Below are 24,283 nucleotides of genomic sequence, written 5' to 3'. Positions count from 1 at the left end.
GAGAGAGGAAAGGAAAGGAAAAGAAAAGAAAGGAAAGGAAAGGAAAGGAAAGGAAGAGAGAAATATCACATGTACCCTCAAAATATGTACAACTACTATCTATCAATAATAATTTTAAAAAGACCTATAATCTCAGCACTTTAAGAGGATTGCTTGAGGCCAGGAATTTGAGACCAGCCTGGACAATATAGCGAGACCTCATTTCTATTCTACATTTCTAAAAAGAAAAACAATAAAACAATTAAAAAGAGTTTTGACTAAGAAAAATATAACCATTTTTCTTAGCCTGGCACACACAGCCCTTCACAAAGTGATGTCAAACAACCTCTCTAGCTTCATATCCCACCACCATAGTCTGTCCCAGTCTTACATACCAGCTACATTGAACCCTTTGTCATGGACCAGGGAGGCAAGAAACTTTTATGTCACTGTATCTTTGTACATGGGTTCCCCCAGCCTATAACGCCTTTATTCTATCTTTAATCAAATCATACTCATTCTTTAAGACCCACTACAACTTCAGCCTTCTTTGAAAACCTTTCCTTGATTTCCCAGCAGAACTGAAAGCCCTTACTGTACCTTTGACAACACATCTCTTAGTGAACTTACCATATTTTATGAAATTATTTATCTATATGTCCGTCCTCCCTATCAGACTATGAGTTGCTTGCCTTATTTTATCAGAAATTCCTCACACAAGGCATGTCCCAAAGTAGGTACTCCATAAAAGTTTGTTGCATGAATGACTATTGCATGAATGAGTAATAAAGTCTGAGGAAGGAAGACAGGGAGCTGTTTGAGTGTGTGATCTATGTGATCTTAGTAGACCTGCTCAGTCATTGGGGCAATAGATTGTGCTTACACTGTTCTAAACTATCTCCAAATCATTTGTCCTGCCTGTCACAGAGCTGAGAGCAATTGTGAAAGTGATGAATAGCAGACCAATTATGAGCAATAGGAAACATTGGTTATAACTCCAGGGAGAAGACACAGCCATATCAGTAGCCTCATCCATCTAATCATGAGTCATCTTCCCAAGGCATCTTGCTCTGTGACCTTGAACTGTCAAGGGTTTGTTAGTCTTACACAAATTTAAGTTCTTCAGAGGATGGTTCCCCTTTTCAGCCTGTGTCCTACAAAGGCGTTGCTCCTGGACTGCCCAGTCCTGGAAGGGGAAACCTGGCTGGAACTCACATACTTTTCCTAAGGGAAACCTTTAGCTGAGGATTCCAGTCCCACCCAAGAGACAAGACCTGTCTTCTAAGCCTGCTGTCCTTTGATAGATAGTTAACTCCTCTTTCCTGTGGTGAGAACATCTGGAGATGAGAGGCGGGTGGGAAAGTTTCAAGTGAAGGATTTGTCCAAGATTGTGGAGTTTGCATCTCTAAATGCTAGCTTAAGTTAATGGCAAGTTCGTAAGTAAAGAATTACACAATTTCTCTTCTGTGGCCACTGATGATTTCATTTTTCCAGTACGCCCATTGTCCCTAAGGAGGCATCTGAGGGAGGAAGCCTCTCCTGCTGGTGGGGCTTCTATGGGACTATGAGTGGGGGCAGGAAAATAAAGGTCACAGGACAGGAGGGGACATGCTTAGTCTAGCTAGACCCATTCTGAGTTTACCTCGGCCTTTGATAGGGAGCCTTTTACATTTGGCCGAGGAAGGTTGGAAGTGGTAGATTCTTATCAGCTTTAATGTAGTCATATTTCTATCATGGCAAATGAGATTCTGAAAAGTCTAGATCATTTAACCCAGGAAAGGATGTTACACATGATGGAAGGATGGCAGAACATTGAGGTTAGGAGCATGGTCACTGGAATCAGACTCCTGGGTTCAAATCCCAGTGCTATCACTAAGCAAACCGATAGAATCGTCTTCAATTCTCTATGCTTTACTTTCTGCCTGTATAAAATGGGTACATACTAAGATCTACCTCATTTAGAAATGTACAAGGATCATGTATAAAGTGCCTAAAATAATGTCAGATCTATACCAAAATCCACATATATTTGATAATTAAACAAATATTGACTAGGCCCTGAACTTGGATATTCTCTAGATGAAAGAAAGTAACTTAATAAGCAAAATAATTTTTTAACAGTTTAATTACAGACAAAAGAGACTCTGGGCACATCTACACTCACTCGGAATTATTTTTATTCTTTGTAATATTTTCTATTGAAAAAACAATACAGCACTGGAACAATCTATCAGAGATATTCTCTTTGCCTTTGGGGAAGTACAACTTTCCTTGTCTCTGTGAACTGATTGCCCTTTTGATTTTTGAATCAGTGGATCTCTAAGGGTAAGACAATTACTGTTTGTTATATGCCTACTCTGTGCTGGGTGCTTTAATAAGAAGCAAGAGAAGAGGATAGTGGGAGAAAAAGAGAGAGAAGTGGGGGAAGACTAAGAAGAAAAAAAAGAAGAAGAAGCTACAACTAATATTGATCAAGTGTTTAATTATACTAGCTATTGCTAAGTGCTTTACATGCATAGTCTTATTTAACAGTTAAATACTATTATTACCTCCATTGAGGTTATGAGTAATTAAATTATATCTCCATAGTACACGCAAAATGGGAGTTTAAACCTAAGTCTATCTGATTCATGTACTGCCTTTTCTTTACATCCGTCATCTTACATAACATTCAGAGCCACCCTATAAAGTAGGTGCTCATATTACTCCCATCTTACATCTAAGAAAATGGAGCTCAAGTAAGCTAAGTTGAATGTACAATGCCATCCAACAGGTAAGCATGAAATAAGAAATTTAAACGTAAATCTGGTTGACTGTTAAAACCATGGTTCCCTCTATGATACCTCACTAAAACCTCTAAAATATCAAAATCTCACTGGTAAGTCTGTTTGCCTTGAATGTAATTAATGCTCTCCTGACACATAAAAATAAGCAAATAAATCTATCTATATTTATACCAATATCTATATACCTATATGTTATCTATATCTATATATCTCCAGCTCTATTCAAAATGAGTACCTGCACATATGAGAAACAATCACCAGGGAAACACTGTAGAGGGATGAGAAGAGCTTCACTAACATATACTACACTACCTCAAGCACCTGCTATGTTATGCTTCAGTTGCCCGGTGTTCCCTCTGATTTTTGGAAGACAAGCAATAATTTCTGAAAAAGATCCAGGTTGAGCAAGCTAAAGTTGAAGAAGCCAAGTTCAAGCTCCTTTGATTGTGGATGTATGATCTCTGAAATAGCATTAAGAAAAGGGCTTTGAATTGAGCTAATAGATGGTTTTTATTGAGTTTTGAGACAAAAACTTTGATTAGATGGTAGAGCAAAACCCAGTTTCCAAGGGGCCAAGAAATAAGAAGTGAGAACAGAGCAACAAGTTTTATTGTCAAAGAAAGATGAAGTGGTAAATGATAGAAGAAACTCTAGAATCCAAGAAAGCCTATCTGATGATAGAACAGGCTTGCCCATGCCAAAGTGTAGTGGAAAAAGCCAGTAATGAAAAAGGCTCTATTCTTCGCATGCGGAGAACACAAGCTATGGAACCAGACAAACATGGATTTAAATCTTAGCTCCATAACCCACTGCTATGTAATACTGATATTTCTCCTTCTGAGCTTCTGTCTCCTTCAGCTACTCAAAAGTTATGTTTTAAATACCTACTATGTGTATGGCACTAAATATAGAAGCTACTGTGACCCAGGAGAAGTCTAAAAGTCTGGAAGTCAGATACTTGATTTCCATCTTTAACTCTAAGGCAACAGTAATAGTCTCTGTGCTTTCTAACTTTTTTCTTCATAAATCACATACCACACATTAAGATGCACTTAAACTTGGTGGGTGCAGTGGCTCATGCCTGTAATCCCAGCACTTTGGGAGGCTGATGCAGGTGGATCACCTGAGGTCAGGAGTTCGAGACTAGCCTGGCTAACATGGTGAAACTCCATCTCTATTAAAAATACAAAAATTAGCCAGACATGGTGGTGGGTACCTGTAATCCCAGCTCCCAGCTACTTGAGAGGCTAAGGCAGGAAAATCATTTGAACCTGGGAGGTGGAGGTTGCAGTGAGCTGAGACTGCACACTCCAGCCTGGGCAACAGAGTGAGACTTCATCTCAAAACAAACAAACAAACAAACAAACAAAAGATGTACTTAGACATACTGGAGTTCTCTCAGAGCCCTATAATCAGTATGGCCTGGGTAAGACTGAGTTGGCTGTGGATTAAATCATGATATCTCCCCCAAAATTCATGTCGAATCTCAATCCTCAATGCAACAATATTAAGAGGAGTGGTCTCCGGGAGGTTATTAAGTCATGAGGGCTCCACCCTTATAAATAGGAGTATTATCTTTATAAAAGGGCTCAAGGTTAAAGTGAGTGCTCTTTTGCCCTGCCTTTCAGTCCTTTCTGCCATGTAAGGACACAGTGTTCCTCTCCTCCCAAGCCTGCAGTACTAAGGTGCCATCTTGGAAGCAGAGAGCAACCCTCACCAGACACCAATCCTGCCAGCACCTTCATCTTGGACTTCCCAGCCTCCAGAACCGTGAGAAAATAAACTTCCTTATAAATTACCCAGTTTCAAGTATTCTGTCAGCAGAAATGGACTAAGGCAGAGTCCACATCAAGATTCAGACCCATGTGATGAAAAACTGTTGAGGGAACTAGGAATGATTTCCAGGAGAGAAGAAAAAAAATCAACTGAGACCTAAAATATCTTCAAATACTTGAAAGACTGTCACTTAGAATTGGAGAGAGGATTAACTTTTATTGAGCTTTTTCTAGTGCAAGGCAGTGTTGCTAAGCACCTTACATGAACTTTTGCGAAACAATTCTATAAGGTAGATATTATTAATCTCATTTTGCTGATGGTAAAACAAAAGAATTTAAGTAACATCCCAAAAGGCATACAGTATTTTTTTTGAGACAAAAGTAGTATATAAACCCTTATCTCTCGCTTTCAAAACATATGCTCTGTCTAGTAAATCAATAGTTAAAACCTGCTCAGTACAGCGTTAATAAATAGAATTAGAAACTAGAAGGACAAGAAATGTACAGAAAAATACTTTGATTCAATATAAAGAAGGGGCTTGGCATGGTAGTACATGCCTGTAATCCCAGCACTTATGGAGGTCAAGGCTAGCAGATTACTTGAGCCCAGCAGTTCAAGACAAGCCTGGGAAACATGGCAAAACTCCATTTCTACAAAAAATACAAAAATTATCCAAGCATGGTGGCATGTGCCTATAGTTCCAGCTACTTGAGAGGCTGAGGTTGGACGATCGCTTGAGCCAGGGAGATCGAGCCTACAGCGAGCAATGATTGTGCCACTGCACTCCAGCCTCTTTATGTATGTATGTATTTTTTTGAGACCAGGTGACAGAGTGAGACCTGGTCTCAAAAAAACACATACATACATAAAGAAGGATGTTCTAGTAGTGGTGGAACAGGATGCTTAGTAGGTCACTCAGAAAACCATTCCAGGAGAATTCAAAAAGAAGCTCTTGCAGGATATAGGAGAAAAGAATCAAGTAATACATAAAGATCGGCCTAGATGCCTGTATAATCCCTCCTATTCCTTTCTTCTCATTGGCACTGTTGTGATTAAAAAAAAAAAAAATGAAATGTAGAGAAGGAGGAACAAGAGGAAAAGCAGAAAGTAGCAAAAATATGATAAGTAAGAATTTGTCTTTACTCAGCACTTATTAGGCACCAGCACAAAGCTAAACATGTTAATACCCATCTCATGCAATACAGTACTCTCAGATATTAGGAATTATTAGTAAACTCTAGTTAGTAAACATACGTGAGGGAATTAAGGCTCAAAGAACATTGCCAGAAGTAACTAACATAGGAGAAAGGAAATAACTAGGGCTTGATGAAAGATGTGACCAGATGAAAGACAACCTTTCAACTACTAGAGTAAAAAGCTCAAGTTTTTCGAATAGACCACCTTTGCCTATAGGTTTTTCAATACTGGCTATGGGGAATTGCCAAAAAAAAAAAAAAAAAAAAAAAATCTAGCCTGATTGAGCCTCTAGAACTAACTACACAGTTACAAGAAATACAAGGCCAGATGAGGACATTAAATAACACCATGGGAATGCAATCAGCAAAATCCTGGTTGTGGGGAACTCTGCAGCACAAACAACCCAGTTTTTATCCACAAAATATCCCAAGGAATAAAAAGAGAGACAGATAGGTTAGAAGAGACTCGCTTATCAGCCAACTACAACATTTGGATCTTATTTCGTTTCTGATTTGAAAAAGCAAACAGGTACCAAAGATATAAGACAATTCGGTAAACATGAACAATAACGGGATGTTTGATAATATAGAGAAATTATTGTTCATTTGGGAATCCTGGATAGGGTATTAAGGTTATCTTTTGAGTGTTTATCTTTAAGAGATAAGGACTTTAACATTTACACATGAAATTATCTCATGTTTGAGATGTGCTTCAAAATTACCAGGTCATTGTAGAAGCAGATGTGAGAGGAGGTAACACAGGTTTGGCATGATTAATGACTACTAAAACTAGAAGATGATAGGTACATGGCAGTTCATTATTATATTCTCTTTACCTTTGTATATGTTATGCTTCTCTGAACTAAGTTGTTTTTGGAGTGGGTAGCAGATCCTGGGATTTAACAGTGCTCCCCTAAATGGGATAATTTGGAGATGAAGCTAAAAATGAAAAGAAACACATGATCCAAGGAGAATCCACATTCTTTGTGGTCTTCCTCTCCTCTCAGGATATGAATTCATAGCCTGGAATCCTTTTGCTCAGAGATGCTAGGCATGATGTAAGTCTGTCGCCCAGAGAAGGCACTGCACAGACTGACCATCTGTGTAATGGTACAAACTCATGCTGCTTTCAACTGCATATGCCTGGAGAATTGTGAGACACATCTGGAATGACTTTTTTTTCTTCTTAGATTAGGAAGACATAGAAAGAGAGAGAGAGTTGAGTTGTTTGTGAATTCTCTCCAGGCCCTTAGCATCACTGTTGACTGAAGTTGCCTAATGACCCAAGAAGAGCTCCCTGTGAACAGGGTTAAGCTCCAAGAGGGATGGAGCCTGCAGATCGCTCTTCCTGGAAGCCCAGCACTGCCGTGGCTGGGGCAGTCTTTGATGACACCCTCAGATAAATGATGGTGGTGTGATAAATAAGTAGACATTGGACAGCTGGAAAAAGGATTCCAGCCCTGGCTCTTACATTTTCTAGCCTTATGGGGCTTTAGATAATGGCTGACTACACTCTCCGAGTCTCAGTTTCCTTATCTATAAAATGAAGATAAACAGTGCTACCTTCATGCTTCTATTGAAAGGACCCAATGTATGTGAAAGCATGCCAATGCAAGCTGGTGACCTTTTTTCACTCATTCATTCAATCATGTATTTTCATTTTACGTGTACTTATTGAATTTGTACTATGCATCAGGCAGTTTACTATAAGTTGTGAGTATAAGGTTCACTAAAAGTTGGTGTAGTACCTGGTTTCATGAAGTTTACCCCCTAATGTATAGGAAAATATTTTGACTCAATATAAGAAAGGATTTTCTCTCAGTGAGGGAAACCAAATGCTTAGGTGTCACTGAGCAAGCCATTTGAAAACTGGGAATGCTCAAACACGGTCTCCACAACTTGTTGCAAGGTGCGAAAGAAAGGAATTGAGAAATAGACTAGGGTTGGATTGGATGCTTCTGTAATCCCTTCCATTTCTGAGTTTATCTGCTGTTTCTTCCTCATAAACTCTGTTACGACCACAAAATAAAATAATACAATTTGGAAGAGGAAGAGACACAGGCATCAATCAGTTTCAAAAAGTAAAAGTATAATTAGAAAGTGTGATAACTGCTATGGAAGAAAGACAAAGAGACCCAAGAAAGTAAGTGAACAAATAAACAAGGAGGATCTTATCAAATTTGGAAACCTTGGCAAGCTGATAAATGAGTAACAGTTCACTCAGTGGAAAGAAGAAAAGGGGAGAAGTACATTCCAACTGCAGGGAATAGCATGTGCAAAGTCTCTTTGGCAGGACAGAGCACAGAGTTTCCAAAAACTAGAAGATCACTATGGCTGGAGCACAGAAAGCAAGAGAAGTAAGAAGACAAGATGTTTTAAGAAATTAGAAGGTTTTTGCCTAAGCAGCCCCTGTGCACCATGACAAGGACTTTGGTTTTTATCACAAGAGCAACTGGAGGTCGATAAATGGTTTTAATCAGGAAAGTGATGTGAGCAAGTTTTAGTTGTGAAAATATCACTCTGGCTGCAAAGAAGTGGATTGATTAAAAGAGGTAGGGGTTGTTATTAGACAAGAGACTACTGAAATAGTACAGGCAAGATTTGGATCAGTTTGGGAAAAAGTGAATGTATTAGAGAAATTCTTAAGGAGATAAATCTACAGGACTTGGAATGGGTTGTATTTTGTGGGGAATGGGTGCAAGTGGAAAGGAAAGAGAGTTATCAAAGATGATTCCTTGGTTTCAGGATTTCAAAAATGGAAATAGAAAATACTGATCAGAAGAATGGGAAGGCAATTCATGGCAAACGTAGTAGAGTGGTCTGCAAGGGTTACAAATGAGAAGTTACTGCACTTTTATTGTATGGTAGGAGCCAACCCTAGAATGAATCGAAGTGAATCAATGTAGACAGAGATGACTGCTTTTTCAAAAGTTTTGGCCATTAGGTTAAGAAATGAAGAGACAGTAGCTGAAGAAGGTAACTGAACGCAATGACATTGTCTTTAGTATGCATTAGACTTTAACTTTTATTTAAAAGTTGAAGAAGAGTAGCTAGTAGAGAGAAAAGTGAGAAGCAACTCAGGTGCCCAGGTCAAATCCTGGTTCTGTAAGTTCCTATTTGTAAGACCTTGAAACAAGTGATTTAGCTTCTCCATGCCTCAGTTTTCACGCTAGGGAAAAAAAAGGATAATAATAGCACCCACCATGTGGAGCTGATGAGCGGGTTCAGTGAGCCAAGTACATAAAGTGCTTTAGCTAAGCTCCTGGCACCATGGAAGTGCTCGGTAAATGTTTGTTATTATTAAAAGGACAAGGGAAAGCTTTTCTGCCATTCTCTTTTTTTATTGCATGTAATAACTAATTCAATGTCCCATGGGAAAAAAAAATTCTCTTCTCTGACATGCAAAATGTTTGCATTTGCTAAAACTGTATATCTCGCATTTATTATTGAATCTGGTAGTCTTCAGGTCTCATGAAAGAGCTATGTTTTCCAGTTTTGCAGGTAGGCAAGCCAAGTATTAAGTTCCTCTTTTGTAATTGACCATGAGTGTGTTGAGTAATATGTGGATTATTTCTCCCTCTTTTCTTTGATCTTCCCTGTTGCCAAGGATTGCCTGACAGTCTGATTCTTGGCCGGTTCACCTCCTTCTCAGAATGCACTAAGATAGAAAGGAAGTGACCCACAATAGCAGAGAAGGTTTAAGCTAGATTATAGGAAGTACTTGACTTTCTTAATCCCTAAACAAGGAATTCCCTGAAGGAATTTCAAACTGAAAATGACATATGAACCAGGTTTTGGGCAGTGGTTCTCAAGTTCATTTTGTACCACAATTACCTGCGGAGGTTGGGAAAATGAAAACTCCCAACCCACCAAAAAAAAAAAAAAAAAACCACCCACACACACACACACACAGAATCAGTAGGAAGAGACCAGGAAACTCCATTTTAAACAAACACTTCCCCCATTCTCACCTTAAGTGATTTTGATCCACTGAGACACTCTGAGATCCAGAACTCCACACTCACTAGGCACTCTTGACCTCCCTTATTCTGCTCTACCTTTTTTCTATACTTTTTAATGTACTATATTATTTACTGTGCTGATTGCTTATTTCATGGCTCTCTCACACACACTCCAGTAGAAATTCATTTCCTAGACTGTGAGGCTATAATGCCTGCTTTGCTCCTTGAGGTATCCCAAGTGCCCAGAACAGTGTCTGGCCAATAGGAGCCCCTTAGTCAATACTTGTTCAAATTATGTAAATGGAATTCTCACTCTTCAGCCATCTCATACATATACCCCCCATCTAACTGACATTAACCCTCTTAGTTTAGTATTCTACAACATTTGAGTCAAGAATATGGATCTATTCTCCAGGAGAAAAATACAAGTAATGTATAATTCTGCAAAAACTTTCTAGGGATGAACATCCAAAGATCCTATAAAGTCAAGGATCCCCAAATGCCAAGTTAACAACTCTTGCCATAAAATTGGTCCTAGTCCCTGCGATTCATCTTCTAATGTTACTACAGTTGCTACTCTACGACCCAAATCTAGTTATATCTCTCCCTTGACCTACAATCTTGAAAGATGCCATATGGTTTGCACAGCACCTAAATTTTACAACATGGCATTCAAAGTTGTCCACAACACAGCCTTCTGCCTATCCCTTTTCCAGTTTTATTTCTACCTAAGCTTTCAGGCCTGTTGCAAGAATGGCTGACTGAACACAAAAGTTTTGGACTCAGACATCATGGGTTTGAATTCTCACCCCACAATTCACTAGGTATGTTATCTTAGGTAAATTATTTACCTCTCTGAAGTCTCAGGTTTTGTTTTTTAATTTGTAAAGTAAGCATAATAGTGAATACTTCAAATGTGTTGTAGGGGGACAGAGTAAGAGAATGTATATTAATACACATGAAGCACTTTTTAAAATGCCAGGCACATAGTTGGCACTCGATAATTGTTAGGTTTTACTCTTCTATTCTTCTATTCTACATGCTCGGCACATAGTATTAACACATTTTTCTGTCCCCTGGTTTTCCAATATTGCTTAGTCTAGACCGGGGTTTGGCAAACCTTTTCCTGTAAAGGACTAGAAAGTAAACACCTTGAGCTTTGCACCCCATACTATTTTCTGTAGCTACTACTTAACTCTGCTGTTGCAGCAGGAAAGCAGTTACAGATGATATGTAAATCAATATATGTGGCTATGTTTCATAGACTTGATTTATAAAAATAGGAAGCAGGCTGGATGTGGCCCATGGGCCACAGTTTTCCAACTCTGGTCGAGCCTAGCTTTGAAATCTTACAGACCTGGGTTCAAGCTTCTCTGGGGTTCCATCTCCTTATCTGTTAGATAAGGATAATAATTGTACTTCCCTCATAAGTTGTATTTCCCTCATAAGTTGGATGATTAAATTAGATAAAGCATGTAAAGTCCTTAGCACAGCTTTTGGCACATAGTACATATATATGTATCTGGTAGATATTATTGTCTTCATCATCATCAAAAAACTTGCTTTGCAGTTCTACTATGTGCCCATATCCACCTTCTCTTCTTCAAGAATTGTTTCCAGATTCTCCCTCTCAGAGTTTCTTTCTCTATTCTAACACTGTTGGAATGTCTATTGCACTATTCAAAAATAAATCATGCATTTGTGTAGCATATGTAAGTAATTATAGTAGCATATGTGTTCTTGTCACTAGACTGCGTGCTCCTTGAAGGCACAGTCTGTGTCTCGTTCCTCTCTATAGCACATTTTCTAACACAGTATCTAGCACACAGTAGGCAACCAATGCAAGATAATCACAGTAACGGGGCTAGAGTGAGGGTGATGCTAGTAGTGATACTAGTGGTGTAGCGTAGTGATGGTGGTAGTGGTCATGGTTGTAGTGATGGTGGGTATTGGTAATAACTGGGGGAGGAGGTGAGACTTGGCTGTTAATTTCTCTTCAAAGAGTAGTTATTTGGAATTCTCTTCTCAGTTTGAGCCAAAAAGTGGAAATGAAACAAACAAGCTTTTCTGGCAGAGAAAGGATCTGCTGGAAGGTCAGACAACCACAAGACCAGAATTACACATGACTCTTCCCAAGGCAGCATGAACAGAAAATGCTCACAGGATTGGAAGTCAGAAAACCCGAGGGCTAGAAAGAACCACTCAGATCTACAGAGTATTTTACATCCTTCAAAATGCTAGAAGTCTCTTAATTTTTCTACAGACATCTGTGGGGAAAGTTTCTACCACCCATTTCCCAGATGAGAAAACTGAGCCTTGGAAAAATAAAGGATATTTCTAAGGGTTGAAGTCATGTCTTACTTCAAATTCAGCCTTGGCTATGTGACCTGAAAAAACATCAGTCCTCAGCTTTGTTCTTAGTTTTGCTATCTGTAAAATAAAGAGGTTCATTTGTAAAATAAACAGGATATGATTTTAATAGCCCCATCTGCTTATAAATGCTACGTCATTGTGTGCCACTGGGATGGACTGCAAGATATGTATACCTTTCTCCTTCGAGTATTAAATTTAAGGAGTAAAATTGGCATTGTCTCTGAATGGGAAACAAATTTTGGGTCACAGGATGCCTCTTCCAACCTCAAAAGATTTGCTTTATATTCTGGGTAGAAGTTAGAGCTGACATTATCAAAGTGCCAAAGGGGACCTTGGATGAAGTTAGCCTGCTTTTCTCATCATACAGATAAAGAAAAGGAGACCTAGACAGTAGAAGCATGTCCAATGTCATATAATAATCAAGGACACAGCCTAGTTCAGATTCCTAGTGTCTGTGTTTTCCCAAAGAAAACTCCCAGCCCTGAGATGAAAAGGGATAAATACTAGATTGTCTACTTTACAAACGAGTAAAAGTCAGGTCACATAGACAGTAAATGGCACAGAAGGGATTCAAATCCAACTCTGTCTGGCTCTTCGCTATGCCACTCCTCTGCCTCCTCCACTTGGAAGACTCTCTTTCACCCGGAAGATAAGTTAACAACCGCATGAAGTCTTGTACATTTAAGCACCAGTTGTGCTGAGCCAACCTCTGTGGCTTTGGGCCGTGTAAGAGCCATTTAACAGGTGGAGGGAGGAGATTTATGCATTAATCAAATTCTGCATCATAAAGAGTTTTTTTCTCCTTCTCTTGTTCAAAACAACAGCACAAAGTATAATCAAGGGCTCGTTTCCAGCTTAGGCAGAAGGCATCATCTTTTCCCATGCATTCACTGGAGTGTACCTAAGGAGACCCCAACTACCCAAGGAGCTAGTGTCCAACAGTCCCCAAGGCCATCGAGAACACCTTGGTCCAGAATCAGAGGACAAAAATACCCCACAAACCTCAGGCATGGCATATTCTCTCCCTGTTAGTCCCTAACTGTGCCATAAAATGGGGTTCAGGATTTTACTCAGAGCTTCTACTCCAGGGGTCAGGGGTTCTCATAGAGAAGAACTTCCACTCTGCATTAGAATGAGCTATGATATTCATTGCCAACACAGTATGAGTTCCAGCAATGTTTATAAAGTGAGAAAATGCCCCTGAGATCCCTCCATTTGTAAAGTGCCCTTTTGGGTTAGCCAATGGCCTCTCCCATACAAAATATGAATCCTCTTCTAAAATGTCATGTCCCCAGCACTTTAGGCACCAGCAAAGTTTTCAAGTACTACCTAGAAAAGGAGTTACCAAAGGAAACATAGAAAAAGAAAAGAGCCATTTTAAATAAACATTATTTTTATCACTATCATAGATAACATTCATCTGCTAAGTGATTTCTTCCTGGACATTATGCATTCATTATCTCGTTTGATTCCCATGAAGTAGGGATTGTGAGACCACATTTTACAAATGTGGAAACTGAGGTATGAAGACACCATTCAGCATCACACCGTGAATGGGGATTGAGGAAAGATCCCAACACAAGGCGGTGGAGCAAAGATCCTGTACTATCTGCTTCCATGTAAATAAAGTGTCTTGTTGGAAACTCAGATAGAAATTGACTCAACTTATCTTTTTTTTTGTTTTTTGTTTGTTTGTTTGTATTTTGTTTTTTGAAGTAGGAAAAGAAAGTCCCAGAAAGGGAAAAGAACTTGCTATGACTTGCTATGACTCAGTGTGAAAGCCCAGGCCCCTCAACTATAGGTCAGGGCTTTTTAGTGTTTTCTTGTATCCATGTGGCCTGTAGAGATGTTAGAAAGATGGAAAAGTGATGGGAGGAAGGGTGGTGGGAGTTTGAGGCAGAGTTGGAGAAACAAATGATAAATAAAATGAGAGTAGCTGCTTTTTCTTCCCACCAGATTTGTTTTGTGGCCATATTCCCTTCCTCCAGGATCATTTCCAGACCTGCAGTGGGCCTATCCCACTCATTCCCACTGCAACCTGGCTCCCTTGGAAATGCTAAGGCACTCCATCCCTTAGGCTGCCATGACACTTTAAACAGGCCTTTCATTTGTGTTTGGGAAGGGAGAGAAGAAACTGGAGGCTTGGAAGAAGCTACCTACAGTCTTTCAGCTCTAACCTTTCTTTGTAAGGATCACTAAAAGGAAAAGAGAGTGGAAGTGAGAAGACAGTGCCCATGCCTGTCCGTCTGTTCTAACTTATCCTGGCTTCCCGACTGCCCTGGGGCTAAGCTTCTCACCACATGTTGTGCAGTTCTGCCTGACTTCTCTTCAGCATTGTCCATGGGGTTTTCTCCCAGTCTCAGCTCCAGCCACACTGGTTTTCATTCTCTTCCTGAAATGGGTCACATTTGTTCATTCTTCAGGTCTTTGCAGAAGTTGGGCATTCTACCAGCAATGTTCTCATTCTCCTCTTCCTTTCTGAAACCCCAGACTTTCACATTCATTTTATGCACTTGGCCCCCAAAAGCTCACTTTACATGTCACTTCCTCAGGAAAGCCTTCTCTGCACAAGGCCCCTTGATACACGCTTGCAACCCACCAGCCTAGTACTCTGTACAGTCTTGACTCCACTTATTCATGTGATTGTTTCATTAATAATGTCTTCTCCATAAGTCTGTGAACTCCATAAAGATAAAGACCATATCCACTTGTCATACTGTTCACTCTTCAGGGTATAACGCAGTCTTAGCATACAGTGGGGGCACAAAGATACTTAATGAATGAATGACCAGCAATTCCAGCTCCACAGGTCTCCTGCAAGGAGAACAGTGACATCTAGTGACCACTTTCACACTCTTGGGATTCTCTGATCACACACCACTAATTGGCCTCAGAAAGACCTCACTGGATTTCCAATAAATTGAATATTTCAATGATGCTGAGAGAACCTGGCATGGAATCCAGACATAGGGGAATCTGGCTCCTGCACAAACAGGAAAGGCACCACCAGCCTATCTATTGTTATGCATGTGCCAAGAACACATTGCAAAAGTTCCGTGGCTTGGCTTGTAGTGTGTCACATTGCAGATGAGGACAGTGTGGCCCAGAAAGGCCGTCACTGGGGCGAGTTCACAGAGCAGTAAACAGGGATATTCATAGGCTCATTCATCAAGTCCCAGAAGGCCAGTCACACACAGCTACATCCTCACTGATACAACACTAGTCGAGCCACTAGGTATTTTTATTTATTTGTGTTTTGGAGACTGTGTCTCATTCGGTTGCCCGGGTTGAAGTGCAGTGGCACAATCATAGCTCACTGAAGTTTTGACTCCCTCCTTGAGTGCTTAATGTGCTCAAGCGATCCTCCCACCTCAGTCTCCAGAGTGGCTGGGATGACAGGTGTGCACAACCACACCAGGCTCCTTTTTTTTTTTTTTTTTTTTTTTTTTTGAGACAGAGTCTCACTCTGTCACCCAGGCTGGAGTGCAATGGTGCAATCTGGGCTCGCTGGAACCTCCGCCTCCTAGATTCAAGCGATTCTCCTGCCTCAGTCTCCTGAGTAGCTGGGATTATAGGTGCATGCCACTACACCCAACTAATTTTTGTATTTTTAGTAGAGACGGAGTTTCACCATGTTGACCAGGCTGGTCTTGAACTCCTGACCTCATGATCAGCCTGTCTTGGCCTCCCAAATTGCTAGGATCACAGGCGCCAGCCACCACACCCAGTTTGTTTTTTTTTTTTTTTTTTTTTTTTTTTTTTATAAATGGGGGTCTCCCTATATTGTCCAGACTGGTCTTGAACCCACCAGACTCAAGCTATCCTCTTACCTCAGGCTCCCAAAGTGCTAGAATTACAGGCATGAACCACTACTCCTGGCCCTGTTCTTGTTATTTACTGGAATCTGCAACAGCCTCTTCATGGATCTCCTTGATTCTACTCTTACATCCTCATAGTCTATTCTGACCCTGCCGTTGGAGGTGTGGAGACATACACATATGTATTTTATTGTTGGTGTTTGGGGACCTCTGATGCACAGAATTGAATTATTTGCAATGTTCAGTTTAGGACTGAAGCTCATTGTTGAGCCATGCATGGGTAGGCTTTATTTATTTGTTCAGTTACCTAGTTAGTTTTAATAAACTTTTTAAACTTTAATGAACTCCCACAAATCTACCACCACCAACACCAGCTAGGGGCTGGACACAGTGGCTTACACCTGTAATTCCAGCACTTTGGGAGTCTGAGGCAGGTGGATTGCTTCAGGTCAGAAGTTCGAGATCAGCTTGGACAACATGGTGAAACCTTGTCTCTACTAAAAATACAAAAATTAGTCAGGCGTGGTGGTGGGCGCTTGTAATTCCAGCTACTCAGGAGGCTGAAACAGGAGAATTGTTCAAACCCAGGAGGCGGAGGTTGCAGTGAGCCAAGATCGCGCCACTACACTCCAGCCTGGGCAATAGGGCGAGACTCAGTCTCAAACAAACAAACAAAGAAACACCAGCTAGGAACTTGACTACTTACATGTAACATATGCTTCCTCATGCTATTACTTTACTTTTCCTGACTCAAGATAACCATCATCCTGACTCTTATGTTCATCACTTCCTTGCTTCTCTTTTTAAATCATATTTATTGCATCTGTATTTATTCCTAAAAGATAGTATATTTGAGGTGTAGGTGTGCTTTAACTTAAAGAAGGGAGGAAAGGGTGTTGTGCCCTATAAAATGTTTGGGGCCAGGCATGGTGGCTCACGCCTGTAATCCCAGCACTTTGGGAGGCCGAGGTGGGTGGATTACCTGAGGTTAGGAGTTCAAGATCAGCCTGACCAACATGGTGAAACTCCATCTCTACTAAAAGCACAAAAAATTAGCTCGGCATGGTGGCGGGTACCTGTAATCCCAGCTACTTGGGAGGCTGAGGCAGGAGAATCACTTGAACCCAGGAGGCAACAGTGAGCCGAGATTGCGCCATTGCACTCCAGCCTGGGCAACAAGAGCAAAACTCTGTCTCCAAAAAAAAAAAAACAAAAACAAAAACAAAAAGTTGGGGACTTACTTTCTTCAGTTAATAATATGTTCATTCATTTCATATTGACAGGTATCACTACTGCTCACTTATTTTGGTTTTTGTAGTATATTCTATCAAATATATATCCTACGCTTTATTTCACTGCTGTCCCATGGATGGGAATTTGGGTTTTTTACAGAGGCCTCCTTCTGCCACACAATCTAATCCCAACAGCCTCCTGCCAATAATCATGCATCATCATCATCTCACGGCCCGCAGGATAGGGTCGAAATTCCACAATCTGGCTTATGATATTGTGGAAATGCTCAGGACTCATTTTGTTTCTCCCTCTGTCCTTGGTCTTAGTCATGGGACATTTTTTTTGGTCTTTGTACAAACAATGTTCTTTTCTTCCTTAGGTCCTCTACCTGACACTTTCCCTACCTCCTTACTCCCACACCTTGTCTTTCCTCTATGAAGCTCTGTATGAACACTTAACACCCTCCAGCACTTAGCCAAGAAGGATGCTGTGGGAGGGGCACAGGATTCATAGAGTTCCACTCAACTTAGTCAGTGGTCTACCACTGGAGGCCCAGGGCTATCTAGGAGCTGTTGTAGAGGGAGGAGTGGGGATCAAATGGGAGATACTTTATCTACCTTCCTCTGCCTCATTGAACTAGTGGCATCACTATTCCTGATTTTATGGATTGAGTTTCAAGAAAGATTGCATTTGGAAAAAAAAAAAAAAAATCCATAAAGATAAGTTTGCAAACCAGTGAACCAATAATTCATAAGTCCCCTCAAGCCCTGCCATTCTATAATTAAAAGTGAGAGAACCAAAGAGAAAAGAGGAGCAATAATTTCAAGGCTAAGTATATAAACTCTGGAGCAGACCAACTTTGAGTAAATCACTTAATATCTTTGAGGTTTCCTCAGCTGTAAAATGGGTATGATATTAAAAAGAACCAAATGAAATTGCCATTTTATAAGTAAAAAATGGCCAAATGTCAGCAATTTCATATGAATCGAACCAATATATGTAAGTAAATCACAGATCTGGAGGGCAGAGTAAATGAGATAATGCAAGTATTGTACTGAGGTAGATACTGCTAGATTTTCACCAAACCCATATCTTTTCCGAGGCACACAGGTAAAATCCATTTCCCTGTCTTCATTTCAGACAGGTATGGACGATGGCTGAGTTCTAATGAATAGAATGGACGAGAGGTAAAATGACACTTGCCACTTTCAGGCTTGGCCTATTTAAACCTATGATGTGCAACCCTCCCTGTTCTTTCTCCTTCCACAGCAATTATGGAAGCATCAGGTCAACGCAGCACACAAGGAACAGGCTGAGCCCATGCATGACCTTTTTTTTTTTTTTTTTTTTTGGAGACCAAGTCTCACTCTGTTACCCAGGTTGGAGTGCAATGGCGCGATCTCGGCTCACTGCAACCTCTGCCTCCCAGGTTTAAGCAATTCTCCTGCCTCAGCCACCCAAAGTAGCTGGGATTACAGATGCCTGCAACCACACCTGGTGAATTTTTGTGTTTTTAGTAGAGATGGGGTTTCACCATGTTGGCCAGGCTGCACTCAAACTCCTGACCTCAGGTGATCCACCCACATTGGCCTCCCAAAGTGTTGGGATTACAGGCATGAACCACCGCGCCCAGCCTGCACTACTTCTCATAAAGTCACCCATCAATCAAAAACATTTATTTGGGATGCTGCACAAACAAACAAACAAAAACCTTGATTATATTAAGCCACTGAGATTTAAGGGTTTATTGTTTATAACAACTAGTATTGTCAAACTATGTAAGTACTTAGAACATGGTAAGGAATCAATAAATGTCGGTAATCACCATGATGATGATATGATGATGATCATGATGACAATCCCCCTGGACAAAGGGTCCACAGGGGCAGGAGGTAGGAGGGCTGGTCAAGTCTGACTGAGTGGCTGGGCCAGGGAAGCTTACCTCCTTTGTGCCGTTGTCTTGGATGAGGGTATAAAGTGGCACCACACGGTTGATTTCCAGCAGCACTGGTGTGGGGCTCAGCTGCTCCTTGCCTGGCCGGCGGCAAAGGTGACAGGTAGATGGACAGCGCCCCTTCTCTTCACAGCGAATCTCCACACCTGAAATGAGCTGGTCATCTGACAGCATCTGGGCTGTCAGCAAACCTGAGAGGTAGGTGATGAAGGGCATGGACTTGAGCTCCTTCTTGCTGCCCAGCTCTGTGGTCTCTGGAGAGGCACAAAACAGGAAAAGGGAAAGGTAAACTCAGGATTACTCAAAAGGCCAGACTCTTGACCTCACAAAATACAGATGCTAAGAAGCTGGTATCCATTGAAGAGGTAAAAAGATGATAGAGTGATTTATTCATGATGCCTTGGAAAGACTGCCAGAATGAGGGTTCAAAGGCCAAAATGGTGTATTGTCCTACCACTTACATTAAATATCCACTCACTTTGTCTGGCACTCATTTTTCCCATATGTAAAGTTGGGACCAGGCACAGCAATCCCAGCACTTTGGGAGGCCGAGGCAGGTGGACCACCTGAGGTCAAGAGTTTAAGACCAACCTGGCCAACATCGCTAAACCCCATATCTACTAAAAATACAAGCCGAGTATGGGGGTATGTACCTATAATCTCAACTACTCGGGAGGCTGAGGCAGGAGAATCACTTGAACCCAGGAAGCAGAGGTTGCAGTGAGCTGAGATTGTGCCACTGCACACCAACCTGGGCAAGAGAGTGAGACTCCATCTCAAAATAAATAAATAAATGAAAAATAAATGAATAAATAAAGTTGGTAGGTTGGGCTACATTGTTACTCAGTAATTGTGCAAGATATAAATATTCAAAGATATCTTTTAGACAACCAAAAATTCCTTTCTGTCGTCTGTCAACCTACAAAAAGTATATCCTTCCTTTAAAATTTATATCTAGTCCTATATTTTCCATGCAGCCCAATATTACAAGGAAAACACAAGCTTTGGATCAAGCCAACTTCATCTGAAATCTCATTTCTGCTTGAAAATACCTCCGCAACTTTAGGAAAATGTCAATATCCTGGTGACTCCAACGATAAATTCTGAGAAATGGAGTTAATAATACCAATGAAATCAGTTATGAATAGCAAATGAGAAAGAAGGAGGTAGGACTGCCTGGAAAAGACATTATTTCTCCTTTTTTTGTGTGTGTGTGCTTACCTGTTCCCTTGTTCACACTTTTCCTGCCTCTTTCTTCATGTGCACACTGAGATCTAATGCTTGCTTCATTCTGTGCCATCTCTCTTGATCTGTAAACCAGTATTTCCCACCTCTGTGCCTTTGCTCACTCTGTGCTGCTTTTCCCTTCGGCCTTTCCACATCTCTTCTATCTATCTATGCTCCATTCCAATGTTACTGTCTTTAGGGAATCATTCTTCATTGCCCCAGCCCTTCTTTTCTGAATAAGTGTTTCTACTTATGAGATCTTATTTAAGTTCATTTTCCCTTCCCATTTTCTGCTGACCTCTAAAACAATATTATCAACTCTTGGAGACCAGGGGCCATGGCTTCCATTCCTACCCACTTCCAGTGCCAAACATGGTGTGAGGGATGTATTTGATACTCAGTCAGACAGAGAGATTATAGAATGCTGAATGGCTACAGCTATATTCATGATCTAGTCTAGAGTCTCCAAAACTCTTCTGAGGAATCCTAGGGATCCTAGGAAGCACCACAGCAATTGATTGTACAGAAAAAGAGGGAAATTGAGCAGGCAGGGCTCTAAACTCTCATTTCTGTTTCAAACAGAGCAGTTTCACTTATATTTCTTTTATAGACTGGCCTTCTATACAAGATTTCATTTAAAAAAAAAGGGTTCTATGGCTATATCAAAAACCTTGAAGAAGCAAAGTGATTTGTACATCTGAGAGGGTTCCTTTTACATCACAGACTATGTGAATGGTATCCTCACAGATGTGCAATGCGTCATCTGAGCGGTAAAACATGGTAATTTTATACTAAGAGACGGAGCTTAATCCATCTGGCAGATTCAACGAAGCCTGGTAATGTCAAGGCAAGCTTCTGCCTCAGTGGAAATAGGGGCCCTGAGCCCTTATGTCAGGGAGAAAAAGGAGAGTTGTCTCTTGCTCTTGTTCTCGGCCTGTAGTGACACGCAGCTGATCTGGAAATGGACTTGCCAATTAGAAATACAAATAAACGCAGCCTTCATTCATTACTCTCTGGGCCCTCAGGCCTGGAATCTGGCCTCCACCTTTTCTGTCTGGCTGTCAGCAAATGCTTATGAGTATCAGATCAAAGGCTCTGGGGGAGGAAAACAAGGAAAATTCCAGTTAACCAATCCTTCACAGGGATTAAAGAAGGGTAGTTACTAAGACAAACAAAACAAGGGTGTAAGGAAGGCATCCCAGCAGCTAGAGACAGGATAGTCTTATATCCAGACCTTTCAAAAGAAGATGATGATGACTTTTCATAGACCAAAGGGACAGTTTTGAGGAAAGATGACTTCAAACTTGGGAGAGAATAGCCATTCGGGGAGAAGGTCAAGAGAGAGTCAGAGCAATGAGGACACTAGGGACTCATTAGCCCACACTCTGGCCTAGGTCAACAAACTATGGCCCATGGGCCAAATCCAGTCCCCTTCCAGCTTGTGTAAATAAAGTTTTATTGGAACACAGCCACCCCCATTCATTTATTTATTGTGAAAAGCCACAACGACAGAATTGAGTAGTTACAGCAAAGACTCTATAATCACAAAGCCTAAAAATATTAACTAACTTACCCTTTTCAGAAAAAGTTTGGCAACCCCTGCTCTTGACCTAGTTTATAGATGGGGAAACTGAGTTTCAGAGAAATGATCCAACCACACAGGAATATGGAAGTATGATGGATTAGGTAATGTAAAAATTGTGGAATCAAATGCATCATCAATATACTTAGATCATGCATCTCCAGGGAGAAAAAATAGACTGGGGCATCTTTTCTTCATATAATGGATTTCAAAAACTATTGAAAGAACACACTTTTATGCTGATCTAGTACAAATCTTCACATTTTACAAAAGAGAAAAGTGTGTCCCAAAGAAGGAAAATGACTTTCCAAGGTCACACAGTGAGTCAGTGATCCTTTCAGCACACAATCCCAGTTTTCTAATAACCAATTCATCATTTAAATGACTATCTCATGTTATCTCATATTTTAAAACACAGATGGCATGATCCCCATAGCACCTTGCTATGTGCACATAATTTCATTGAGAAGAAATATAACTTGGTGCTAAGAGTAAAAATCCCCTTGATCAAACAAACATTCACAGTCATTGGGTTAAAGATATAACTATCCATTTAACAACACAATAATCTATAGATCTTTGCTAGTCTGCTTCTGTTCAATAAATCTTCAGTTTTTTAAATCTATCATCCCTATTGGTGCAGTAAAAGCCCACAACCTTGGCTGAAAATTGTACCACAGTAGCAGTATAGAATTTACAGCTGAATTTAAGGGTTAATTTTGCCAAAGGAGGGCTATAATCTGGTCCAACTCCATTGAAACCTATGACCAAAATAAGGAGAGGGACTTATTTCTAAGTCTCATGCACTTGTATTAACAGTGACCCTTTTCTTAGAGACTGCGTCACGCCTAAGTTATGATCTAGATGAGAGTTAAGATGGAACACCATTAGCCATTCCATTAATTATTCCTCTGTAGACATTACAATTGCAAAAGCTAATTGCTTCTGTTTCAACCTTAACCTGTGGTTAAAGTCATCTATTCGAAAGGCAAATGTTATATTCTTCTCCTGCTTAAAACTCTTCCATTGCACTTCACTGCTCTTAGGTTAAAGACCAAAACCCTTAAGACAGCACATAGAAAATGTGGGATCTAGACAACATGCTGCCTCTCCAGTTGGATCTCTTATTCTGTTCCTCCTAGTTCAGCTACAATGGCTAAATTCCTTGCATATACCCTCTGCCCCTCTCAATCCTGTCACAGGCTCTTCTCTGTGCACAGAATTATTTCCCCCACCCCATCTCCAGCCCTGCATTTTCCAAGCTAACTTCCACTCATCCCTCAGGTCTTAGTTCAACTGCCTATTCCTCAGAAAAGCCTTCCCTGAATTCCTCATGCCACTAATGTATACTAAGATACACACACACACACACACACACACACACACACACACACACACACACAGGGTCTCTCTCTGTCACCTGGGTTGAAGTCAGTGGCACAATCTCAGCTCACTGCAATCTCTGCCTCCTGGGCTTAAGTAATCCCCCCACCTCAGCCTCCCAAGTAGCTGGGACCACAGACACACGCCACCACATCTGGCTAATGTTTTCTTGTTTTTTGGTTTTGTTGTTGTTGTTGTTGTTGTTGTTGTTTTGCATTTTTTGGTAAAGACAGCGTTTCACCATGTTGCCCAGGCTGGTCTTGAACTCCTGAGCTCAAGTAATCTGCCCACCTCAGCCTCCCAAAGTGCTGGGATTATAGACATGAGCCACCGCACCTGACCTATTAAGATTTCATATTACAGACCCTCAAAGCATCCTGTTCTCTGTATCACCTATTAACGTCTCAAGATTGTAAACTACATGAAGGAAAAGACAGCATCAGTTTTGCTGATCCCATATCCATCTTACACAGTACCTGGAACACAGCAGGCTTTCAAAAATATTTTAAATATTTGTTAAATATATAGTAAACATATATACCCTGTGCTGCCTTATCCAAGCATCGATGAACCTAAGAGCCAGAATTGGTAAATTACAAGGACGATAACTAATAAATGATTGTAGTCAATACACAACCTCTTCCCAAAGTAAAATTAGTGCTCTAATCAAAAGGTCAACAGATGAATAGCTGAGCACTTTTCCAGTTACTCTGACCCTCTCTAGGTTTTTATGTAGGCCCTTGCCATTAAGTGAATGGGAAAGTTAGGTTAAAATACGGTGTCTTTAACAGGCCAAGGAAAAAGAACATTTTTGAAGAGACTTATCCTCTGTTCACATTTCCCATCCCTCTGAACAATGCTTCCAAAATAGGATAATGTCTGGTTTCAAGCCCAATTCAGTTCCAATGACACTACAACCCATTCATTTGAGAACCTGCCAACTGAACTCTCTTTTTTCTCCTCCCAAATTCCTGCTGGGTATTATTTTGTTGCCACCAAAAAAAAAAAAAAAAA

The 24,283-nt window shown here is 40.6% G+C and overlaps 2 protein-coding genes across 2 annotated transcripts in view; one reads left to right on the top strand and one right to left on the bottom strand.

Moving 5' to 3' along the window:
* Positions 1-24,283, bottom strand: part of LOC105538642 (astrotactin-2) — an 844,928-nt gene that overhangs the window by 13,948 nt on the left and 806,697 nt on the right. The window contains exon 17 of the mRNA XM_011978544.1: positions 19,066-19,331. Within this exon, the coding sequence (XP_011833934.1) occupies positions 19,066-19,331 (266 nt within the window). The remainder of the gene's footprint in view (positions 1-19,065; positions 19,332-24,283) is intronic.
* TRIM32 (tripartite motif containing 32) overlaps positions 1-24,283 on the top strand; it is a 73,976-nt gene that overhangs the window by 4,935 nt on the left and 44,758 nt on the right. The window lies entirely within an intron of this gene.

The sequence above is a fragment of the Mandrillus leucophaeus genome, unplaced genomic scaffold, assembly GCF_000951045.1.
Source record: "Mandrillus leucophaeus isolate KB7577 unplaced genomic scaffold, Mleu.le_1.0 Scaffold196, whole genome shotgun sequence".
NCBI classification, from domain to species: domain Eukaryota; kingdom Metazoa; phylum Chordata; class Mammalia; order Primates; family Cercopithecidae; genus Mandrillus; species Mandrillus leucophaeus.
This window is presented reverse-complemented; position numbering and strand designations above follow the sequence as displayed.